This window comes from Rhododendron vialii, chromosome 3a, assembly GCF_030253575.1.
Source record: "Rhododendron vialii isolate Sample 1 chromosome 3a, ASM3025357v1".
NCBI lineage: Eukaryota > Viridiplantae > Streptophyta > Magnoliopsida > Ericales > Ericaceae > Rhododendron > Rhododendron vialii.
In genome coordinates, this window is record NC_080559.1 from 17830801 (window position 1) to 17856302 (window position 25502).

Sequence of the window (25502 nt, forward strand, 5' to 3'; positions counted from 1 at the left end):
TAACAACTCGAAAAGTGTTTTGTAACACTTGTAGTACTTTAGATTTTAAATAAAGGCCATTTTAAAAAGGTGACATCATTGAGTTAATAGAAACTAGAAAGCATGCGTGTCTCTTGTGTAGAGAGGTATTCCCGAACAGGTACAACTAAACGGCCGAACACGTGGTACGTGGGATCGCGGAATAAATACGATGAAATGAACCACCATGAGCGGTGATCGGCGATATGGACAAGTGGCATGAGAAGTCATTGGTCCAAGCTATCTGTTCGGCAGATAGAGACATACAATGGCATTGGTCCAAATAGTTAATACAGGACCAGTTACATGTGAAAGAGCTGGTCCAGGCAATCTGTTCGGTGACGAGAGAGCCGAACAAAGGAAGAACTCTAATCAAGAGTAGGTGTAGAAGGAATACTCTTGAAAGTCTCAGAGGCTATGAAATCCCGAGAGTATAGGATCTGGAAAGAAACCCAATGAGGATGGGATGTTTGGCCAATTATGGAAAAGAGTCCTAAAAAGGACTCTTAAGTAGTAAACTGATAAGGGAACGAGAGTCCAAGATATTTTGGGTTTTTTATACGATATAGGAATCCTAGGGCAACAGGGATGCTTAAGCAGCAAGCATGCGCAAATCTATAAATAAGAGGTAAATCTAGAGGTAAAAGGTATGCAATACATTGCACTCATATTATTCTCCTACTGATAATTAGGGTTTTACTGCTAGTACGTGATATTAACTTAGGCATCGGAGGGCCTTTGCCATGAGCGGCAAAGGTGCGCTCACCCCATGTCTGTTTTGCAGATTAGGCTTCCAACGATAGATTAGGGTTCCGGTGAAGAGGCACGAATAGCCGTTGCATACTGGTGTTATTCAGAGCAACAATTGTTTTTATCCCCCTACAATTGGCGCCGTCTGTGGGAATCGAACGAGTTCCCTTTGAAAAAACGACCATGGTGGAAATAGATCCAGCAACACCACACGATCCAAAAAATTTGCTAGATGGAGGTGGAAATAAATCTCCGCCCAGGGCTCCGAGAAAGCCCGAAGGCGGACACAGGAGGGCCACGAGTAAGGGCCGCCCTCTTACTGTTCATGACAACTCTAAGAACAGAGAAGGTGAGACAACTTCAAGATCCACGAGAAGGAGTAAATCCCACCAAAGGGATGAATCAGTTGCACACTCAAAAAATGTGCACTACAGTGAAGATATCCTCGATAAAAAGAGGCAAGAAATCGAGGAGTATGCTCGTTTGATCAAAAAATGAGAGCACGAGATCCGGGAGCTAGAAAGGATCCAAGAACACTCGGAGGACTCTGGACTTTCACGGGGAAATTCCAGGGGCGACGGGTATGCTATGGTGAAATACATGAAAGTCCCTTCACAAAGAAGAAAGAGCAGAAGCAGAAGTCCCACCCCAAGGCGACATAAAGCTTCTCCACGAAAAGAGATGAGCAGGAGTAAAAGCCGAACACCAGAACGACGAAGGGCTTCTTCAAGAAGGAGGAGAAGCAGGGGCCGAAGTTTTACCCCTGAGGAGGAAGGGACTAGGAAACATCATAGGGATAGGTACGAGAGACCTGATTCCGATTGGGAAAGGACTAAACCCACAAAACAAAGGGAGCAGAGGACGAAACCATGACTGCACGAAAGGCACTGAGCAATATTGCGTCTTCCTCCTTTTCAAAGAAGCTACAGGATGCTAAGCTGCCGAGCAGAGTAAAGCATGGGACGTTTGTCCTCTACGAGACAGATGCTGATCCTGTGGCACACATTCAGCACTACCAGCAGGCTATGTATATGCATGAAGGGGATGATGCAATTATGTGCAAGATGTTCCCATCAAGTTTGGGGAAGGTAGCTTTGTCTTGGTTTCATAAGTTGGATCCACGCTCCATCCGAGGATAGGTGCAGTTGGTCGAAGAATTCATTGACGGTTCCTAACAAACAGAAGGGCCCCAAAAACTTTTGAAAGCCTCTCCGTTATAAAGCAAGGTGAGGATGAGCCGATCAGGAACTATGCAAAGAAGTATTGGGAGACTTTCAACGAGATTGAAGGTTGCAGTGAGGAGTATGCGATAGCAACGTTCAAGACAGGTTTACCTGTTCGGGGGGAGCTACGTAAGTCCCTGAACATGAGTCCAGTGCAAACATTGGCAAAATTAATGGAGCGGATAGAGCAGCACGCCAGAAACGAGGATGACATACTTCGGGAGGATGGTAAGGTCACGACCGAGCAGGTGAAGGGGCCTGTGAAGAAAGTAGATAAGCCAGAACCCAAAACCTACCGAGAGAGGAAAGACTATGGGCAGGCAAAGAAAGAGCCATACAAGGATAAACAAGCTCCGGACCCCAAGTCTTTCTTTTCAATAAACACAGTTTGGAAGGAACCCATCTACAGGATTCTTTATCGAATAAAGAATCAGCCTTACTTCAAATGGCCTCCAAGTCTGGGTGGAAATAAAGATGCAAAGCGTGCTACGAATCAGCACTGCAGTTATCACAAGGACTGGGGCCACATGATTGAGGACTGTGAGATGTATAAGACAGTGGCGGAGGGAGAATAGGATGAGCGGGGGCACGCGCCCCCACTCAATTTTTTTTTAATTTAAGATTTTAAAATGTATATTTTGTATTTTCTCTAGTTAATTGTATTTCATAATTGTATTTTCTCTAGTCGAATATCATTTCATTCTCAATTTCTTTTCCACATATTTGAACATTGTCATTATACTGGCGAAATAAGATGTCTAATGTGAAAAATAGCCACCACTTACTATTTGGAACTCACTAATGCATAATGTCTAAAATTCAAAAATGCCTAAACCATGGGTTATATGTTTTATACTTTAGCAATTATTAACAATGGGAGCAATAATGCTAAATATCGTGTAGTGAATTACTTTTAAACTTGATCCGCTAAGACAATTCAAGTAGTTGGATTGTTTTTATATTCTTTGTATTTTACTATATTAAAAAATTATGTTAAGTTTTTCAAGTCTTAGCACAAATGTTTTAACATTGCTTAAAATGAAATTTTATGGTTGAAATGTGTTTAAAAGGTGCCCCCACTTATATAGTTTTCTGGCTACGCCACTAATATAAGAGGCATCTCGATGATTTAGTCTCTCGTGGTTACATCAAAGAATTTATCCAAGAAGATCCCAAGGATAAAGAGAAAGCAATGGGGATAGATTACGAACAAAATCCAAATGGCATAATCCATATGATACATGGATTGGCAGAGCCTTATACAAGAAATAAGGTGAGATTACTCCAGAGGCAAATTAAACACGACCAACATGTGATGCAGTTGGGGAAGAAAAGAGGGCGTGGTGAAGAAGCATCCAACGAGGGCATAATTTTCACAAACGAGGATCTGGAAGGAGTCCAGGTACCGCATAACGACGCTTTAGTCATAACCCTATGAATTAGGGAGTATGACATGGAAAGGATCTTGGTGGATTCAAGGAGCTGCACCAAGGTGCTATACTACGATGCATTTAAAAAGTTAGGGCTGACACAAGCAGATTTGGTACAGTCAGTAACCCCCTTGGTCGGATTTGGGGCGGGGGCAGTTTGGCCACTGGGCAAGGTAACTCTGCCTGTTCGGGCTGGCACGGTAGTGCTACGAACCGACTTCCTAGTGGTCGATGTGCCATCTTCCTATAGCATGATTATAGGGAGAACATGGTTACACAAGATGAGGGCAGTCTCTTCCACCTACCATCAGATGGTAAAATTTCCTGGGTCCGACGGGGTTGAAAAAATCCAGGGTAGTCAAAAAATAGCACAACAGTGTTTGATTTCCACCATCAAAAGACTCCCAAAAGCCCATCATGTTCATACGGTAGAAGTGCCGGATCAACCGACTATCGAGGATGTCGGAGGCAACCCAGCAGAAAGAACAACTGAAGGTTTAAAGAAAATACAAATCAACGAATCTGATCCTAATAGATATTTTCTGGTTGAGGAATCACTACCAGCAGAGGAAGAAGCCGAGACGGTTAGTTTCTTAAAAGAACATATTGATGTATTTGCATGGATACTAGAGGAGATGCCCGGTGTAAATGCAGATGTGATCTGCCATCACTTAAACGTTGACCCGCAGCACAAGCCAGTCATTCAGAAGAAAATGAGGGCGACTGTACAGCATGTTGACGCTATTCTCGAAGAAGTAGATCGTTTGTTAGAAGCCAAAGCGATTCGAGAAGTCTACTATTCAGAGTGGTTATCCAACACTGTGGTGGTCAAAAAGAAGAATGGAAAATGGCGTGTTTGTGTGGATTTCACAGACTTGAATAAAGCATGTCCAAAGGACAGTTTTCCTCTTCCCAGAATTGACCAATTAGTGGATGCCACTGCTAGATATGAACGGATGAGTTTCCTCGACGCATACCGAGGATATTATCAGATTGCCATGTATGGGCCTGATCAGGAAAAGACTTCCTTCATTACACCACGAGGGTTATATTGTTATAGTGTCATACCCTTTAGGCTCAGAAATGCAGGGGCGACGTACCAAAGGTTGGTAACCATCATGTTCAAAAAACTCTTAGGCAAAACCATGGAGGTTTACATTGATGATATGGTGGTAAAGAGTAAGACCAGAAAGGGACACATGACGGATCTAAAGGAGGCTTTTGAAATCCTAAGGAAGTACAAACTAAAACTCAACGTCTCGAAATGTGCATTTGGAGTGGGATCTGGAAAGTTCTTGGGCCACCTCGTATAACCATAAAGGGGATTGAGGCAAATCCTGATCAAATAAAGGCCCTACAGAATCTACAGAGTCCTAGGACAACGAAAAAGGTCCAGCGATTGACTGGGATGGCAGCGGCCCTCAATAGATTTATTAGCCAGTCAAGTGACAAGTGTAGACCCTTTTTTCAACTGTTAAAGAAAAAGGAAGGATTCAAATAGGGAGCAGAGTGTGAGCAAGCCTTCCAGGATCTGAAAGGGTATTTGGCTTCTGCCCCCCTTCTTTCGACTCCAAAGCCAGGTGAGTCTTTAGTTTTGTACTTAGTTGTTTCTGAACATGCTGTGAGTGCAGTCCTGTTAAGGGATAAGGGATCCGAGCAAATCCCTGTCTATTATGCGAACAAAAGGTTGCTAGATGTAGAAACGATATATCTGCCCCTCGAGAAATTGATCCTGGCGTTAAGAACAACAACTAGAAAATTGCCACATTATTTCCAGAGCCATAGAGTTGTGGTGTATACCGAGTTTCCATTGAAGTCACTCCAACGAAAGGCAGACTTCTTGGGAAGAATCTCAACTTGGTCCGTCGAGTTAAGCCAATACGATATTGATTATCAGCCACGCACGGCAATCAAAGGCCAAGTTTTGGCTAATTTTGTGGCGGAATTCTCACCTGCAGTAGCACCTTTGCCTCCTACGAGAAAGGAATAGGTAACTGGGCCACCAGCAGAAAAGAACCAAGCCTTAGCCGAACAGGATCCCCTAGAATGGAAGCTGTTTGTTGACGGATTGGCATGTAACACTGGATCAGGAATCGGGGTTGTGCTTTTTCCTCCTGAAGGAGCAATGTTGGATCTATCTGTTCGGCTAGGATTTAGTGCGTCAAACAACGTGGCAAAATACGAAGCACTTTTAGCTGGCTTGAGAAGTGCAAAAACCCTGAAGGTCAGACGAATAAGAGTTTATTGTGACTCAGAACTTGTAGTAAATCAGTTGTCCGGAGAGTATGAAGCCCGGAATGAGAAGATGGCAGCATATTTGGAGGTAGCCAAGGATCTATTGGACACTTTTGAGAGGGTGTATATTAAACAAATAGGTTCCGGACAGAATTCCCATGCAGATTCCCTCGCTTGGTTGGCTGCAGTTGTGCCAACAGAATTCAAGAGAAGAGTGGCAGTAGATTATCTTGCTGAGCCTAGCATTGGAAGAGGTGTAGAGTTGGTTTTGGACGTGAACCAAGGTTCGAGTTGGATGGATCCAATTATGGAGTTCTTATGAGATGGGATACTCCCTACTAATAAAAAGGAGGCTCATAAGATTAAAGTAAAATCTGCACCATTTTGGCTATCACCTGAAGGAAAATTGTACAGAAAGTCCTTCACTGGACCCTACTTGCTTTGTGTGCACCCCGAGATGGTGCAAAAGTTTCTCCACGAGATTCATGAGGGAACATGTGGAAGCCATGCTAGGGGCAGATCTATTGCCCATCGAGCAATCACCCAAGGTTATTGGTGGCCACATATGTAAGAAGATGCTAAGGTTTATGTGAAAATCTGTGAGAAATGTCAGAAGTTCTCACCAATGATTCGGACACCAGCAAAAGATTTGGTGCCCTTAACGAGTCCTTGGCCGTTTGCCCAATGGGGCATGGACATCGTGGGTCCACTCCATAAAGCGACAGGAAATAGGAAATTTCTGTTGGTAGCAACGGATTATTTCATCAAATGGATTGAAGCAGAACCTTTGGCTAAGATCACTGAACCTAGATAGAAAGGTTTGTATGGAAAAGCATCATTACTTGGTTTGGGGTCCCTTATTCATTGATTACAAATATTGGGTCCCAATTTCAGAAAAAATTCAAAGCATTCTGTGCCCAGTATGGAATAAGGAACTACTACTCAACCCCAGCCTACCCTCAGAGTAACGGGCAGGCAGAAGCTTCCAACAAAACCATTCTTGATGGGATCAAGAAGAGGTTGGATAAAGCAAAGGGGAAGTGGCCTGATGAGTTACCACTGGTGTTATGGGCACATCGTACAACTCCTAGGAGGTCTACGGAGGAGACCCCCTATTCATTAGCATATGGAATAGAGGCTGTTATTCCATTAGAAGTTGGTTTGCCGACCAACAGGACTATTTTGGTTGAAAGTGGAGGCAATGACAGAGCCCTGGAGATAAAATTGGATCTTGCCGAAGAACGGAGGGAGAAAGCTCTGGTTCATTTAGCCTCGTATTAAGAGCAGCTGATGAAAAGTTACAACAAAAGTGTCCACCCACGTGAGTTTGGTGTAGGAGACCTTATTCTTCGTAAGGTGCTCGGCAACACCAAAGTGGCCAACGAAGGCAAGTTGGGGGCCAATTGGGAAGGCCCATATCGGGTTACTGAAATTGTGGGCATAGGGGCTTACAGATTGGCAGACCTGGACGGGAACCCGGTGCCAAGGCCTTAGAATGCCCATAATTTGAGGAAGTTCTTTGTTTAAAAGACTTCAGTCTATTTTCTAGGATGCACATTCAGATTATGTGGGAATTACCAATGTAATTTCCTTGTTTTTATTATCTTTCAGTTGCAAGAGGTACAAGTAACGCCTCATTGAGTTTTAGGATTATGAATAAAATCACTTTTTCCTTTATGTCAATATTTTTGGAGATTTTTAATTTTTCTAAATACGAACAAAGAACTGTTTTTCCCTATTCGTATTAGAGAGCAAGGAACGTACGAATACATGTATCCATTCTATTTAAATATGAAGTTTTAGATTATGCAAAAATTAACTTAAAAGTACGAGAAACTTAATATGTCCGAGCAAAAGGGATATATCCAAGTATGTGATACTTTTAGTGCATACGAGAATATGCAATTTATTTAAAGCACGTGAAACTAAAAAATATCCAAAGTACGAATACACTTGGGTTGCAGAAACGACTGCTTGAAAATTTTTCCATAAGTACGAGTATGCTTAAATAGGTGTTTTTTCAAGTACGTGACACTTGGGCAAAGTATGAAACACTTACACATAAGTATGAAATAAATGCTTCCTTTCCAAGTATGAAGTACTTGGCTAAGAAACATAAAACGGGTATATGTTTAAAAAGTCAATAACCTAAGTACGAATATACTTGATTATAATTCGAGTATGATTATTTGAAGTTTTCTTCCCTAAGTATGAATACACTTAGGAGTAAAACCAAATATGAGGAATTTGGGAAGCATACAAGAATATGCATTGTAACACAAGTAAGAAACACTTGAGTCAAACATATGTTTAAACTAAACCATGAGATACTTAGATAAACTTGTTTGCACCCAAAAACGCGTGCAAAGTATGAGGGGCCGAGAAAAATGTATAGTTATGCCACAAGGGGCCGAATACATGTGTTGTCAAATGTACCAGTGCTTCACAGGGCTGATGCTTACGGTCATGCAGGACCAGTCAACTTCTCCAAAGTATTAAATAGTTCAAGATATATACTTACCAATCAGTCCAGGTTTTGGACCTCTGGAGGGGTTTCATCTGGAACCTCTGTGCCAGTCTCAGTAACAACACCACATCCAGCTGCATTTTCCTCCAGGTTAATGGGTTTATTGGTTGAAACTTGAACAGGTAAATGCACAGGGTGGGTATCAGTTGGCGTATCCTCTTCAGCATCAGCAAACTCTTCAATTTGTTGCTCGATATCGTCCTCAGGATGCTTCGCTGGTTCGTGAATGCTCCAACCACGGGTGCTCAGCAGATCATTGTCTTCCCAGAAAGGAGAATCTTCTGCAACTCCCACTTTGGTCAGGCATGCCTCCCAACATGCACCCCATATCTGATCTTGAATTGCAGGCATCTGCTCAACATAGCTCGCCGTAGCGGCATCAAATCCCTTCTGGTAGCCTTCTTCATGAGCAGCTTTTTTGGTGCTATCCATTTCTAACAAAGCCTGATTGAGGTTGTCTTCAGCTGTCACAAGTTTGCCTTTCGCCTCATCAAAATCAGCCTTGGCTTTGTCTCTTTCTCTTTCCAGTCTTGAGATTGTACGGAGCAGCCTAGTGTTATCATTCAACAACGTGATCCTCTCAGTATCTGCATCTTGGAACTTCTGGCCCAATGTAATCATCTTTTGAATGAACTAAAGGAAACCAAAATGTAGTTCGAAATTAATATTTTAAACGAAGAAAGGTAAAATTTAAGCTATGAACAGAACTACATCACCTTGATTCCACTGACGAGTCCAGTGGACACAAGTCGGTCAGAAGGAGATGAGGACTCTTTCTACGTGTCAACGAGTAGTAGTAAGCCCTGTGCTAGGGCCAATGCAGTCTCTGAGGAACTAGCACTATTCCCAACATTTACTGGACGATCACCCTTTATGAGTTGAGGGGCCCAGGTTTCATGAGTTACTTGGATGATCGATGGGGGAGTTTCTGAAGCTGATGCAGCAGCGTGAGCATCAGGATCCCCACCTTCTTGGTTCCTAGGGCATTTGTCCCGATGAGCATCGGTAGCCTCAAGGGAACTGTCATGTTCCCGAGGAGAGAAGGAGGATAGTGTTGAAACCCCCTTGGTTCGACGAGATGGCGGGGGGGCTCGACCAGTTGATGATGCCCTCCCGAAGGCACCACATCCCCGTGAAGAGACGGTGAGTAGGGTACTAAGATTCAGGGGTTGACGGGTCATAGTACCTAAGCTTGGAGGAGATGGGGAATAGCCAGAAGAAGATGATTGGCTGGTGTTACGATCAGGAATTGGCTATTCGGGCTGTCGTTGAGAAGCAGCCTGCCTTTGAGAGGATCTTTTGACCACACGAGGTAGGGGGATGCCTTCTGAAATTTGAATTTCGCCCGGCTGTCCGGCGATTGTTACTCCGGCGTTAGATCTTGAGCTCCTTGGCTGGGGAGTAGTCGAAGTTGAGGCCCCGCTGGTACTCGGGTTGGCTAACCTTCTGTCAATAAACCCTCTGTAAGCAGGGTCGTAGCCCAATAGTACGTTTGCGTTACGGCCCCGACCAGCTATTTGGGTTCCGGGCTCACCTGTATATTTTAGAACCCTGTTGATCTCTGTTGTTCAGACGTAGCTTGGTTCACGCCTTGGACGCTTGTTAGCATTATCCGCTGTAGGTTAAAGCACAAACAAGAGTTAGAAAGTGCAAGAATACAGTAAAAAGGAAAATGCAAGAAGCATAATAATAAATCAGGAGCATACGTAGGTAACCCCATATATGGGGGCAATGGAGGCCCACCACTTGACCATCCTCCCCCAGTGGCTCGAAGCCTCCAGTGACGTAGAGGAAATCGATTTCATGATCCCGAGCAGAGTCTGGCAGGTTTAGCACGAGACGTTTTTCTGCCCTTCTAACTTTGAAGTAGTAGGTGTTGTATTCAGGATTCAAAACAATGCTGTACCACCATTGAATGTCCCAAATTCCTAATTGAGTTCCTAGAATCCTATTTAAGGCTACTACTCCCATTATAAGCCTAAATACGTTCGTTGAAACTTGCATGGGAGTGAGAAGGTACCAGTTCAGGACCTGGCAAAGTAGTGGGTGAAGGGGAAAACGAACTCTGCCCTCGACAATGGCTACAATAGGGATACTCATTCTATCCCACGAACCACCATCTCTGTCTGCACCTAAAGGGGCAAGTTCGAGTCCTACATTATCAGGGATGCTATATTCTGTCCTAAAAGCTGCCATGGCTGCAGGGGTTTTGCAGAGTTTCCTAAATTTATTGGGTTTAGGAGCATTTTTGTTTTCATCCGCCATGGATGAACTGCTAGAACTCAAACGTGAAAGGGAAATCTAAGAATGAGGAATGGACGAAACTCCACCAGGGGAAAACTGAGATCGAAAAACTGAAATGGATCTAGAATGAGAAGTGAAATGCTTACGAGATAGAGAAAGCAGTTTCCTAGGACACGAATAAGTTGTAGACGGCGGCGACGGCGGAGGAATGAGATTTTCTTCGTCTAGATTTCGGAATGAGTAAAAGCCCTAAAAAGTGTCTCTAAAAATATTATAAGAGCGAGAGAAGGAGACGAAACGACATGTCTCACACCGTTACGAGATAAAGTAACGGAAAGCAGATGCCGTTCTGACACCGTTCGTTTGGAACGCCAGGTCACATTAAATGTTAAAGCATACGAGATACGCCACGTGGAGACATTTTCTTGAAAGGTATAATGACAAGAGCGCCAAAAGCATCAATGAGCATTAATTCAATGACTGCCCGGGGTCAAAAAAACTCGGTTCAAAAGGATGAGCTATTAGCTTTACCTGTAGCCCTCGAACAGTGGCAACAAGCAAAGCTAGGGAGCGATTGTAGAGAGGTATTCCCGAACAAGTACAACTAAACGGCCGAACACGTGGTACGTGGGATCGCGGAATAAATACGATGAAATGAACCACCATGAGCGGTGATCGGCGATATGGACAAGTGGCATGAGAAGTCATTGGTCCAAGCTATCTGTTCGGCAGATAGAGACATACAATGGCATTGGTTCAAATAGTTAATATAGGACCAGTTACATGTGAAATAGCTGGTCCAGACAATCTGTTCGGTGACGAGAGAGCCGAACAAAGGAAGAACTCTAATCAAGAGTAGGTGCAGAAGGAATACTCTTGAAAGTCTCAGAGGCTATGAGATCCTGAGAGTATAGGATCTGGAAAGAAACCCAATGAGGATGGGATGTTCGGCCAGTTATGGAAAAGAGTCCTAAAAAGGACTCTTAAGTAGTAAACTGATAAGGGAACGAGAGTCCAAGATATTCTGGGTTTCCTATACGATATAGGAATCCTAGGGCAACAGGGATGCTTGAGCAGCAAGCATGCACAAATCTATAAATAAGAGGTAAACTTAGAGGTAAAAGGTATACAATACATTGTACTCATATTATTCTCCTACTGATAATTAGAGTTTTTCTACTAGTACGTGATACTAACTTAGGCATCGGAGGGTCTTTGCCACGAGCGGCAAATATGTGCTCACCCCTTGTCTATTTTGCAAATTAGGCTTCCAACGACAGATTAGGGTTCCGGTGTAGATGCACGAATAGCCGTTGCATATTGGTGTTATTCTGAGCAACGATTGTTTTCATCCCCCTACATCTTGAATCCTTGATCATCGACTTTTAATTTCCTTTAATTTATTAATCATACTCTGTCAAGCCTTCAAAAAAAAAAAAAAACCATACTCTATCAAATATTGTAAGAGTTCATATTAGAGGAGGATTTTCTCCAACTGTAGAAAAGTAATGGACTAGTACAATTTTTATAGCATTGAACCAATTTTAGTTTTAGTTTCATAATCGAAAATTGTGCATTTTTCATAATCGAGCAGTAAATTTAAAGAATGTCCTGAGCCATATTTTGATTGTTCATTTATTGATATCCGGTTATCATCATTTTTGACGTGATTTGTTTAATTTACGATTGATGTCGGCGTATAAAATGGACACAAAATGACCCTCACAAGAAAATTTTACAGATCCAATTATTTTTAATTTTTTTGTAACCGGAGACAAACTTCTTCCAAAATAGGAGTGTTTTCTTCCCATGGATGCATACTCCCAAACGATTCTGAAACCCTGTAGTGCATTTCTGTATTATATCGGCTGTAGGGCATCATCTAAACGTCTAAAAATGTTTTTAACGGTTCGAATTAAAAACAAACTCTTCTATGAAAGATGCTAAAAGAGTTTGATTTAAATTTAGATCGTTGATTACTGATAAGGGTGTTCAAGAAACCGTCCTATTTGGTCTGGTTCTGCGGTTGTACGATTAGGTTATAGTTCAAAAAAAATAAGAACTATTAATTTTGGTCCCGTTACTGGTTTTCAATTAGTGAACCGTGATTAAAATCGAACCGAACCGTTTAAAACTAAGATAAATATAGATATACATATGTGTGTGTAATTAAATATGTATTTGAATTTGGTAGGTTAATCTTTTCCTTGCTAAACTTAATTTATTTAGAGATGAAATTTCATTCATTAGGAAAGCTTTTATTTTCTTCATTCATTTCCTATTCCAGCAGATTATCTTTTTATTTCTTTATTTTTATGAGTTTATATTTTGTGAATAAGTGTTTGGATGCTTATTGGATAGAACCGGATTGGTCTTGTGGTTTGGTTTTGGTAAGGTTTCATACATATATTGGTTAGGTTCTGGTTCTCAATTTTCTAGAACCGTTTGACATGACCCGGTTACTGGTTATTTGGTAAATGTGTAGAGAACCGGATCAATCCGAACCATATACACCTCTAATTACTGAGACAGACAACTAACGTAATGCACTACGGCCCCGTTCTGGAACTCATTTTAAGTATTTATTTTTTAAGAAGACAATTTCAAGCTTAAAAATAATGTGTCTACGCAAATAATTTTTCTAATAATATAGATCTTGTTTGATAGATCTTATCAAGATCTTTTATACGGTGCAAAAAAAATAAAAAAATAATTTTTTATTTACATTATTTTTAAATTTAAAAATGTGAAATAAGTACTTATTTCTTAAGAAGGTGTTCTGAAACTGGACCTACAACCCTTTAGCACAACCCGTCCCACGAAATCCAAGAATCCCTCCAATCTGCTTTCCTTCCGCCACCCACTTCTGTGACAACCCGTTGTCCAGCGCATATACTAACAGCAAATCCGTGGGCCACATCCACGGTTACAATCCTCTACACATTTGCTGAACAGAAAGTCTATGGGTATAGAAATTTGGTACAGATTTTGTACATAGATTTTTCGTGGGGCCTACTACGGGTCCCACACAAATGATCCGAGTCGTTCACTAAATGTAAAACATTTTTTCAAAGGCTCTCGTAAAAATTCAGCTCAATATGATACTTAGAGCATCTCCAATGCACCATCCATTCCTCTATTTCTCCATTTGAGAGGATCATTTTTGAAGGACATACCATTCCAACCCATCCTCTATTTTCTCCTCTATTTGAGAGGATCAAGTTTGGTATTCCAAATATGGAGGATGGAGAAAAAAATGGAGGATGTCCTCCATTTCACTATTTTCCCTCACCAAATCCCTTTTTGTTCATCAAATTAGTTTTGATACACTAATCCTTTATAAAATTGGTACCAATCAAAAGATATGTACAATATCTTCAAAATAAGACCCATATTGAGTATTTTTTTAATGAAGTTAGAAAAATGAAAATTTGAGTTTTGGAGGGAAAGTGGGGAAGTTTGAGATTTGGGATGAGTTTTTAAAGAAATAGAAGTAGAAATAGAGTATTGCGTTGAAGTTAGATTTCCTCCAAAATTACTTTTGTAATAAAATATATTATTTTGATACTCTCAAATGAAGAATTGAAGGCAAAAATGGAGTATTGGGTTGGAGATGCTCTTACAGATATTCGATCCAATTATCTAATTTTTCATTTAGATTTCAGGATATGAAAAAGTTAGATGATTGGATCGAATATCTATAAGTATCAGATTGAATTGAATTTTTGCAAGGATCCTTGAAAAAATGTTTTACATTTAGTGAACGGCTCGGATCATTTGTGTGGGACCCATAGTAGATCCCACAAAAAATCCATGTACAAAATCTGTACCAAAAATCTGTACCAATAGACTTTCGGTTTACCAAATGAGCTGTGCTACGTGCACAGCAAGTTGTGCATAGCAGCTGTGCACAGAGCCCATTTTCTCCCGCCTCGGGTCGCACAAAGATGATGGGAGCCGCTCATTTTGTTCAAAATGTGTCGTTTAAGGTCTCTGTAAAAAATGAGCTTCGTTCGATATCGTTAGAGGCGTTAACAAAACATCCAAAATCACTTCAGAATTACGTGAACAGCAAGCTGTGCACAACAGCTATACACAAAGCCCATTTTCTCCCGCCTCAGGTCGCACAAAGATGATCGGAGCCGTTCATTTTGTTCAAAATGTGTCGTTTAAAGTCTCTGTAAAAAATGAGCTTTGTTCGATATCGTTAGAGGCGTTAACAAAACACCTATAATCACTTCAGAATTATGCGATCCGAGGCGGAAAAAAATGAGCTCTATGCACAGCTGCTGTGCACAAGCTGTGCACGTAGCTTTTCTGTTACCAAACAACCCTCCTTACCCGAATACTCCTACTAGGGCAAGCAACTCTGCACAAGTCGCATTTACAAGAATCTCAGGGGATGCAGAAAGCATATTCCCCCGTGGGCAACAACGTCATTTCAAAGGGTTATGATCCGCAATTTATCAGAATAAAAAATGAGTCACGAATAATACGCTCTTATATATACGTATTCATCAGGTCCATTACTCGTCAGTCGCCATAGCCCCCCATAGCAAAACCCCAATCCGAGATAATTGAACCAGAGCTAGCTTCGTGATCATCGTCGTCAACTATGGGGAGAAAGTTCTTCGTCGGCGGTAACTGGAAATGCGTAAGCCTCCCATTCCATTTTTACCCCTTCACTTCTAGTTTCATTAATCTTTTAGAGGCTGCATCTGATCATTCGATTCCAAGTAGGAAAACCAATTGCCTATACCTAGCCTTACACATATGCTTCCAACGCCTTCACACCATTTGGATCCAAATCGAATGCATCTAGTATATACGTGATTGTATCTCTTTCTAAATGCTCTACTGAATCGCTGGCCACCAAGCCGAATATTGTATTACTCTCAATTGACTAAATTCTTTTATGTGAAATTAATTTTTTTTTCGCGTTTAGGTTTGCTTTTTTTTCCTAGACCTTTCCATTGTCTTTTGACCATGCAATGAATCAGATCTTGGTTATTTTCTCTGTGATATGAACAGATATATATATTTTTTTGGCACTTACATAACCGAGTTTATTACAAATATCTTGCACAAAGCCAAACTAATCATACAAGGCAGTCGATGTCTTTCACCTCGTCTCTTGCGTGTGACGCAAACAGCGGGACTCACAATCTACTGTATATTCATAAATTAGCAGTCTAAAAAAAGATAAAGTGCTAAAAGATAAAAGACTACAAATAGCTGGACGACCAGATGGACTCCACTCCAACCAAGTATGAATGCACCAATAAACTTTAAAAAATTATAGATATGATAAGCCTCCATGAGTTGCCCCGCCAAAAATATCATATAGGGTAAGGGCATTGTTGGCACGGATATCATGGTGAAGTAACATCGTCTCTGAAGATGAAGAACAACCCGATCTGTGTCCAAGGACGAAACTAAACTCTCGAGAAAAGGAGAGACATAACTCTCACAGATCAAACGACAAGTCATTGACCTGAAGAGACAGAATGAAAAAAAACAAAGAGATAAGTATAGAGGCATTCCCCTCCCACCGTCGTACAAGGGTGTGAAACCCTAGGGGGGCAAGGGAAGCGAGAAGAAAGTGAAAGATAGATAGAAAGAAAGCAGCATCACTATTTATATATGTTATCAGCTTGATTGAAATTTTGTTTTTGTTTTTTTCTTCTTATTAACTAATGTTGTGCAAAATATTGAGTGCAATTATCATTTATCATTATATGACTCATTCTCAACCGTTTAAACCGCTTCATTTTTTTTGTTATGCTTACTGAAACCTGATCTGTGATATCCATTGGATGTTTGTTTACGTAGAATGGAACTGCAGAGGAGGTGAAGAAGATAGTTTCGACCCTTAATGCTGGTGAAGTACCCTCTGAGGTTGTTGTGGGTAAGTAAATATATAATGATTGTCACAGTTGCTGCCAAATTGGTGGGGTGAGTGATTACTTTTAATTTCTATGCTATCAATATGCATGTTGGGATTTGTCCGCATCCCATCCACAGCTGCGGGATCACCCGAAATAAAATAGAAGTGAACACACACTAAGAGAAGCACTAGCATTTGTGCAGTTGTGCAGTTTGGCCGGCCAAATTACAAACATCCACCGGAGAGAGATAAATCCACCACGGAATTATAGTGATTACCCTGTTTGATGGAAAACACTCAAAACTCAACACCAGTACTTGAGCCTGTTGCTCTAGTGTACATTGAATGTAATCACCCGAGCCCATTTATCATTGATATTCATTGACCCTTAAGTTCCGAGATACACGGGTAAAGTTTTGTGAGCAAATCACCGGTGTTAGTTGATATATGCTTGCTTTCTTGCATGTTTTCTTTTTCCTATGCCGTGTTGGTCTCAAAATGTGGTCAATCTCACGTGGAAACTCTTTTTCATTCCTAAGTTAATACCATACACAACATACTAGTGGGTATAGTACAGCTTTAAGCAGATTTCCTTTACTGTGGGAATGATTAGAGGGGGTTGGGGGGAAGTACTGAGTTTACTGTTTGTGCACAGCTTCTATCTATCCTATTAATTTTCATACCGAAAATAATTTGACTGTATGAAAGTATAACCTCGATGATGTTCTTTTTTGCTGGTGCATCACCAACACAATCTCTTGCAGAGGTGGTTGTCAGCCCTCCGTTTGTGTTTCTTGGACTGGTTAAAAGTTCGCTAAGGCCTGATTTTCACATTGCTGCTCAGAATTGTTGGGTTAAAAAAGGAGGTGCTTTCACTGGTGAGGTCAGGTATGTTTTGCTGCTTCTTGATGCTAATGTCTACAATATTGGAAAAAGTGGACTCAAAAGCATTCAGCTGTTCATGTGAAACCGATCTGAAAGCCATATGGCATTCAGTCATGGCCTGGCTGAAGAATAAGTGATCAAAAGTCTACACACAATGTTTGGGCATCATGTCTCAACTTGGAAAATGAAGGATTTCTTATGCTCTGGACAAGTCTAGCATGACCCTTTAGCATAAATCAGGAAAGCAAAGCAACTATGCCTAAATACTACCCTTTAAATCTTTAATCGATGTCTGGAAGAGCTAGACTTGGGTACAGACCTATCCCTTCGGCACTAAATACACAAAGATGAGTCAGGAAATGGTTTCATATCTTTCCCCTTTCAATTTTACAAGTATGCTTCAGCATTCTATCTAAAAAATCTATGTTGTTTCTTTTGCATATGCAGCGCAGAGATGCTTATCAATCTGGGCATTCCGTGGGTCATTCTTGGTCATTCTGAGAGGAGGCTTATACTAAATGAATCAAATGATGTAAGTTTAATATGTGCTGCAATAATGCATTCATTTATGGTGACAAATTAGTTCTATTATTTTTATCATTATTGTAATTGCTATTATTTGCCATTGTTGTTATTGTTCTTGTTATAGTCATTATTATTAATGTTGGTATTGGTATTTTGGTTCTTGGTGGCATGGGGAGCCACTGTTTCAGTGGTATTCTAAGAGCAACCACTTTGTGCATATATTGCCAAAGGTTAGGTCTGTTCCAATCCTCCCCCGCCCATACTCCTAATGAATGGGGACTAGATGGGTTCTATTATTATTGTTGTTGGTATTGGTACTTTGGGTGCCTGTAGTTAGTCCACTAACTTGGGACACATTTCATGTCAGTTTATTGGAGATAAGGTTGCATATGCTCTTTCACAAGGCTTGAAGGTAATTGCTTGCGTTGGGGAGACTCTTGAGCAGCGAGAATCAGGATCTACCATGGATGTTGTTGCTGCACAAACTAAAGCAATTTCAGGTACATATTTCGGGGCTATTAAAAAATGTGTACCAACTAAAGCAATTTCAGCTGTCTTCTTGTGGATTGTGTAACCAGTTCTCTCGCTTATTTTATTTTGAAAGATGCTTTTTTACTTGATTTGTGAATCATTCTAGTAATAGATATTTGGATTTATAATTTGGCAAGTAAATCAATAACGGGATCATGAAGGCTAACTGACTGGTTGGAAATTATTGGTAACACAATCTCTTGTGGATATCTTGAAGTGTATGATATTGTATTGGGTAAATTTGTGGATACTGTGAAAATTTTGATCTAGTATTGATTGAAATGATAATTCTGACTTTATGATCACAATATCTTTTTGTATTCGACTTGAAGCAGAGAGTTTCTGCTTACCATATGAATTTCTGTTTGTTAAATGGGTTCATGTTTTTCTCTATTGCTTCTTGTTTAACAATTGCCATCTTTTCAAAGAAGAAAAGAAAGAAACAGGCTTGTAGAGTAGGTAAGAATGTGAGAATTGTACTAATGTTTCTCTGAATCTTCTTAAATCTGCCTCTGTAGACATTGTTTTCAAGTATGAGTCATGCAGCACCAGCCCTGTCTGTTTCTTTCTCCATTTCCTTCCACTTAATTCTTTAATCAAACCCAAGTAAATGATCAAAGAATGGAAATTGCAATGGGAGTTGTTTTATGTTTGTTGTTAGGATCGTCACACATGCACGCACGATTGACGAGTATAAACAGTAGAGAAATCAATACAAAGATATACGTGGTTCCCCAAAACCGGGTACGTCCACAGAAGCGAGAGCGACTGCTGTTCTTTATTATCACAGTATCGAATAGGGTTTACAACATAGAGTATTTATACCTACTCTATTCTAACCCTAACCGGATTTGGCCTGTATATCAAAAATACCCTTGTATGATACTATTTACACCCGTTTTTGGCACCAAACCTTGGGCTAGTGCTGGAGGGCCATTTAATTAATTCTTAATTAAATTGGGCCGATATTCAAGAGTTTCTCAGGCTAAAAATTAATGGGCCACATTAATTTTGTGATTTGGAGCAAGTCCCGATTAATTAAATTCCAAGTGAAGCAGGTTACACCGAATAATTTTCATTAAAGGTGGATTTATTCGGAGATGTGCACACATGGAAAAACTAGAGATTAACTGTCGGCCATGTCCATCCAAAAATGGAGACAGTTATTGATACATGGGTGATTGGTTTAATTCAAAAAGGAAAATGGCAAACCACGTTCAATTGATTTTCCCTTCAACTGCTACCCATGATCAAAAGGTGCTGGAGAAATGGCCGGACTTCATGGGAATTTTGGGACACATGACAGCTTATGGGAAAACATTGGCCCATGATCTCAAACTGTTGCAAACTGCCATGCATGCCCAAATGTGGGACACTGGCCGATTTTGGAGGAGACAGCTGGTTTCGATGGCTTGCAGAGTGGAATCATGCCTATAAATAGTAGAATTCAAGATGGAAAAAGGGTTCACACACCAATCAAGCCCAGCGCTTAAAAAACCAAAGTCCTCCTAGCAAAGCAATTATCTCATCTCTCTCTCTTTTCTATCTCTCTTGTACCCCAAACTTTATTATTACGATATAGTAAAGTTATTCCGTCTTTCTTGTATCCCCAACTTTATTATTACGACATAATAAAGTTATTCTACGTTGTTATTTCTTTTTCTCACACAGTTGGGAAATTTTAAGTCCACTATCGTTGAGGCAAACCGCGAATCTCATTGTGGCCTCACCCTTTGGGTCACACGCAGTCGCACTACATACGAAGTCAGATCGAGGCGCTCACGCCTTCTGTACGTTGGACGCCGATAAGTCCTAGCACGCCCGCGCTCACACCGCACACGCCATTTGATTTTCCGTTGACGCCTACCCGGCGGAAAAGTGGGAAACAGATACCATACCATACCGCGAGGGGCGTAGCCCCCCGCACCCCCCAATTACGAAACGCCTGAGCCGAAGTCCAATCTACTTTCACTGGATCATCGGCAATAAGCCAGATGCCATCGCTCCGATACGCTCCGGCATCTAGCCTTCTTTTCATACTTAACATATGAGCCACAGTTCTAACATTTGTACACAGTTTCCTTGGAATCAATCTCATTTTCAAGAAGTGTTTTAGTGTCATAGTCAGTTCACATATGTTTCAATGAATGTAATTGTTTTGAAGCTTAATTTGCCACAGGGCCCGTAGAGTCAGAGTCAATGGGGTTCTGCAGCGTAAATAAATGGAGTTGGCCTGAACTTAGAGTTATACTTCTCCCAGATGTAGGGATGCACACAAAAAATGTCTTGACCAATTTGTTATACTTTTACTTGGTTTAGTTGGAATCTTCTTTTTTCTGATTCTCTTTATCATCATTTGGTCTTGGTAGTTCATATAATAATTGCATAGTTGAAGCTTCTAACTGTTTTTATTCAGAGTTGGTGATGTTTCTGTATGTCATTGTTTTAAAAACACTATTTAAAGTTGCATTAGGATGTAAGGCATTGTCTAACCACATCTCCCAGCATGCTGTAAGGAGTTGAAATAAATGGACTTCCGTGATAATACTAAAATTCCCCCTCATGGTGCAGAACGCATATCAAATTGGGAAAATGTTGTTTTGGCCTATGAGCCTGTTTGGGCTATTGGAACAGGGCAGGTCGCAACTCCTGCTCAAGCTCAGGAGGTGAGTAGGGTGGTGATATTTTCATTCAATCATCTCTGTTTTCAGTCCAAAACATGGCATTAATTGCTAAAGTCAACTGCATCTATGTATTCCAAAGAGAAGTTTGAATTTTTAGGTGATATTTCCTGTTCAAGAAAGTGACTTAATTCTAGTTTAAATGATTCAACCTTTTTTTAATCATAGAGAATGGTAAGGGTATTAGAGTGTGGGAAAAATCCCAAGCTTGGTGGGAGGAAGTGTAATGGGCCTTTGTACTTCTGATGAGTCGATAGCCGATAGGTTACGGGTGCAAACTAAATCTTGGTGCAAACTACATCTCAGTGGGGTAAAGGCCGACCGTGTCTTAAATGTAATGATTTGGATGCCCAATAACTGCGACTCAAATTTCAAATTTCTGTTTGGATCTGGTTGTATAAGTTTTGCATCACATAATAAACAAGCAAAAACCCAGGGGGAAGTATTAAATAGCTGTTGATTTTGTTGAGCTGAGGCTCGTTGAATAGAATATAGGCGTTGTACCCCTTTGCCTATGGGGCACAGAAAGGGATCATCAAAGAGGCCATATGTATGATCCTTGTTGAGCTGCACAATTCGAGGTTGGGTGGCGTCACTGGCCCCATATTCGACTAATAATTGTTTCTTGAAGGCAGTAAAATTTGTTGGAGCTTAGGCAATTACTGCAATGAACCTAGCAGATGCATATAAATCGAGTATATTATGCTAGAGTAAATGTGAATGATCCTGTTAATTTACTTGATAGCCCTCGGTGGGATGCTTATGTGGTAATTGTAAGGGTTCTTGTTGCTAATCAGCCCAGTTGAAAGACGGAAATATCCTACGACCTGTTCAATAAGATTTTTCTATTTAGGTTTATCTGACATTTCAACCTGAAGAGGGGTCATGTAATGCCCTCACATATTGTATAATGTCCAAAATGTTGTTTGACGCCCTCTCTTTGACATTTTGCAACCATTTATAACCAAAGTACCTAACGGAAACAAACTAAGCCTTGAGTCCCAATCAATTGGAGTTAGTTACATGAATTTGTTGTCTCATTGAGTTCTATCAAGGGTATCATGGTCCATGATATCCAAAAAACCTAGGTCATTTTGAACTATCGCCTCTCAATTTTGGTATAACCCTCCTCTTAGTGCTACCATCTACCATAACTATATTATTCCTCCTAATTGCGGCATCGACCAGTCTACGATAGACAGTTTAATCCATTCTCTCTCATCTTAATCTTCTACCGGTGCTACCCCTACCCTCCAGATCAACGTTTTCGTTTCTACCGTGTAACTTCTCTCCTACTAAGTTTGTTTCTATTTGACAGGTGCATTTTGAGTTGAGGAAATGGCTTCAAGTGAACACAAGCTCGGAAGTTGCTGCCACAACGAGGATCATCTATGGAGGTACTGATTGATACATACTTGACACCATATCCCTGAAATGCTTGAGTTATTCAATTTAGTTATGTGATTGCAAATCGACTAAAGGATGTTTCCAGCAATCATCATCTCCTGTTGTGGGAAATTATTTTTCTACTTGTTCTAACTCTAATTTCCGGGAAGCCAAACAAATTTGACCGTATTTTGACGCTACTAAGTGCTACTTTGCCATGAATTCCGGGGGAAGATTGAGGTTGTTTAATCATCATGTTTGCAAGGCTTATGTAATGGTCACTTGAATCTCCACAGAGTTAGCCTCAACTTTTGAGTGTAGAATACTTGGTAGAAGAACAATTTTATTTTGACAAGATAATGCAACTGACACGCACCAAGTGAATCAATTTGAGGACCCTATCAGATGCCCTATGGGTAGGGGTCTTCCACACCTTGGTCTACATTTTAAAAAATGTACAGGATGGCATCTGACTAATTAATCATCCACATAATTACTTTGAAAACTTATCTCTAGAGGCCTCCTATTCGAATGACTTAGGCACAAAGTGTCCACTGACAATATTGATCTTCAAAGTCACTGATTAAGAGGCATGGTAGTGCCTTGGGGATCACATTATTGAAACTACAGGTGATACCCTTTGACTATAACCTATTTCCTCACAAGTTCCTACACTTTTTCAACCTGCATACTCTGTGTTGTTGACTATTGCATACCTGTGTTATTTTCCTAATTGGGTAGTCTTTTACCAGTAGCTAGGTGCCAACATGACCAACTCCTATTCATTTCTCTTTCTACTTCGACTATTATCTCTTGTGAACTGGATACGTTGCTATTCCAGGTTCTGTCAGTGGTGCTAACTGCAAGGAACTGGCAGGCCAACCCGATGTCGATGGTTTTCTGGTTGGTGGAGCGTCTCTTAAGGTGACAAGTTTATCACTTCTTTGTTTGGTTCTGTTTTCTCTTAGGAAGAGGATCCTCTCTGGTTGGAGAAAATAATTGTACGGTTCAGTTTTGCCCATTGGGGTCATTTCCTGCCACACTTCAATGATCAAAATCATTTGTTTCGTAGAGCTTGTTGAGACAATGCCAAAATTCATGTTAGTTGGTTACTAATAAACTAATGATCGGTACATATTTATCTTGAAATAATTGTGTTAAGAGTCTGTGACAGTATTGTTTTTCTAAGGTATATGTGTTTTAAATTTTTTTTTTGGATATCCAATCAACTTGATATTTCGTATGATTGATCTTCCTAACGAGTTTTACATAATGGTTCGATCATTGAAGTGGGCCCAGGATGAATCCAAAAGAATAAAATTGGACAGGATTCTGTTATTCCCTCCAAATGTAGAGATCCTATTTGTTTTCTTTACCGTGCTTTTTTGCTTTTCCATACGCTTGGTTGTGTTTCTTCATCCCCCTTATTTTTCCTCTCCTTTTCTCTGCCAGCCGGAGTTCATTGACATTATCAAGTCTTCTGAGCTGAAGAAAAGTATGTGATTTGGTATCAGTTATCGGTTGGTGAGATGTTAAAAGTGTATTAGAGAAGGTTTTGATATATGATTCATGTGAAGCCTATGGGAGTGATTATCCCTCGTACTCTATGCATTTTGCTTGAAATTGATATGCATGTATGAATAATTCCAATTGTGCCCGTAAAGCAACATTTTTCTTATAACCTGAGCTTTTGTGTTTCCGATACAGATGCTGTGGAGCTGATTACTCATGCATTTACTGGCTGTTTTTCCAGGTTAATTCAAGTGATTTATGAACCTTCTGGCCATAATAAACAAATGTATGTAATATTCTCTGCAGACAAGCCGGAGTATGTGTGTGTTTCCATTGTCATTTGCCGACTCCAAGTAAAATTAAAATTGGTTAAGACGAATTTTGGCAATGTAGATTGTAGACATAAAATAGTTATGGTAAGCTGAATAGCTCTAATGAATTAATTTTATAGAAAGCTGAATAGCTCTAATGAAGCAGGTCTCATGGGACTGACTGATAAGGTAGGTTAGTGTAGATTACTACTTATCATATGCTCGTAATAGAATTGGGATGCATAATAGTATTAGTTACTCCTAGTATTTAAAGAATTGAGATCCACGATGTTCAAATTTTGAAGCAGTAATTAATTTCAAAAACCAATGTATCCAATGAACTTAGAAAATATAGTCATAAACACTCTATGCTACCGAAATTTATTGGTTTCAAATGATCCCATTTGTCATAAGATAAGCTACGAGCCTCTGGCCATACGAAGAGGTTAAAGACTGAATTCTTATCACTTGAAAATTCGTGCTCTAAATTTACCTACAAATTAAGTGGGTGTTTATGTTCGAAACTAGTAGTTGAAAATCTACTTTTGTGTAATGATAAAATCTTTATGCTAAACAAATTTGGGAAACTAGTTAAAATTGGATACGAAAGAATAAGTTGAAAACCAAAAACCGGAACAGGAAATTAAGTCTACAACTACAAAACCGAAGAATCGAAATTATAAGTAGTTCGAGGCCGGTGATGATTCATTGTGTCCTTAAAGCAGATTTTACCCCACCTCCTAGGAACAGAAACTTTACGAATTTTCTTTCTCAAACTCTGTAAGCGCAAATGTGTGTGTGCGCTCTCTAGAAAATCTATGCATGAAATGGCGTAAGAAGGCCTGTATGCATAGGCAAACAGGTGCATGTCATAATGTGTACAAAACTGGTTCAAAGAGGTATGGGTGGGCAGGTAGGTATGCACCGGTTCACATCGCCAAGTAGATATTCAATCTTAATCGAGTACGGAGTACTTTCTAACTTAGACCCGTACGTCTATACTTGTCCAAAAAAACACTTAGACCCCGTCCACAATGACATTCATGGCCGACCCCGGTTTTTTTAACTTAAAGTGAAGATTAAAGATAGGGTTTTTTTTTGTTGGACTATTATAAGAGGTACCAAAGTAAGAGAGGCCTCTCAATTCATTCATTTTTCGGAGTCTAGAGTGGCTGCACCTCGAGTTTTAGCTCAAGGCTGACTCTGACAATGCGTGAGACCTAAAGATAACTCTCCTTAAAGTTTGTAAATAAATCTTACACGTAGAATCGTTTCTAATTCAATAACTCACATGTGGCCAACTTACCCAGATTGCGACTAATTCTGGGAGCTCAATCACACCGTCCATTTGCGCGGA

General features: G+C 40.4%; 2 protein-coding genes across 2 annotated transcripts in view; both read left to right on the forward strand.

Moving 5' to 3' along the window:
* The first annotated feature begins 3590 nt into the window (after positions 1–3590).
* LOC131321174 (uncharacterized) overlaps positions 3591–25502 on the forward strand; it is a 62148-nt gene continuing 40236 nt past the window's right edge. The window contains exon 1 of the mRNA XM_058352178.1: positions 3591–3594. The gene's annotated coding sequence lies outside the window, so the exon portion shown is untranslated. The remainder of the gene's footprint in view (positions 3595–25502) is intronic.
* Positions 14893–24003, forward strand: LOC131320966 (triosephosphate isomerase, cytosolic). Its single transcript, XM_058351911.1, has 9 exons — positions 14893–15081; positions 16260–16335; positions 17079–17202; positions 17647–17731; positions 18092–18224; positions 20827–20921; positions 22255–22333; positions 23164–23246; positions 23775–24003. The coding sequence occupies exons 1-9, from the start codon at positions 15043–15045 to the stop codon at positions 23823–23825; spliced, it is 765 nt and encodes a 254-aa protein (XP_058207894.1). The 5' UTR covers positions 14893–15042; the 3' UTR covers positions 23826–24003.

Coding starts and splice junctions, on each gene's coding strand:
- LOC131320966 (XM_058351911.1), top strand. CDS start 15,043: ATGGGGAGAAAGTTCTTCGTCGGCGGTAACTGGAAATGC. Junction 20,922..22,254: donor CTCCTGCTCAAGCTCAGGAG/GTGAGTAGGGTG, acceptor TCTATTTGACAG/GTGCATTTTGAGTTGAGGAA. Junction 22,334..23,163: donor AACGAGGATCATCTATGGAG/GTACTGATTGAT, acceptor TTGCTATTCCAG/GTTCTGTCAGTGGTGCTAAC.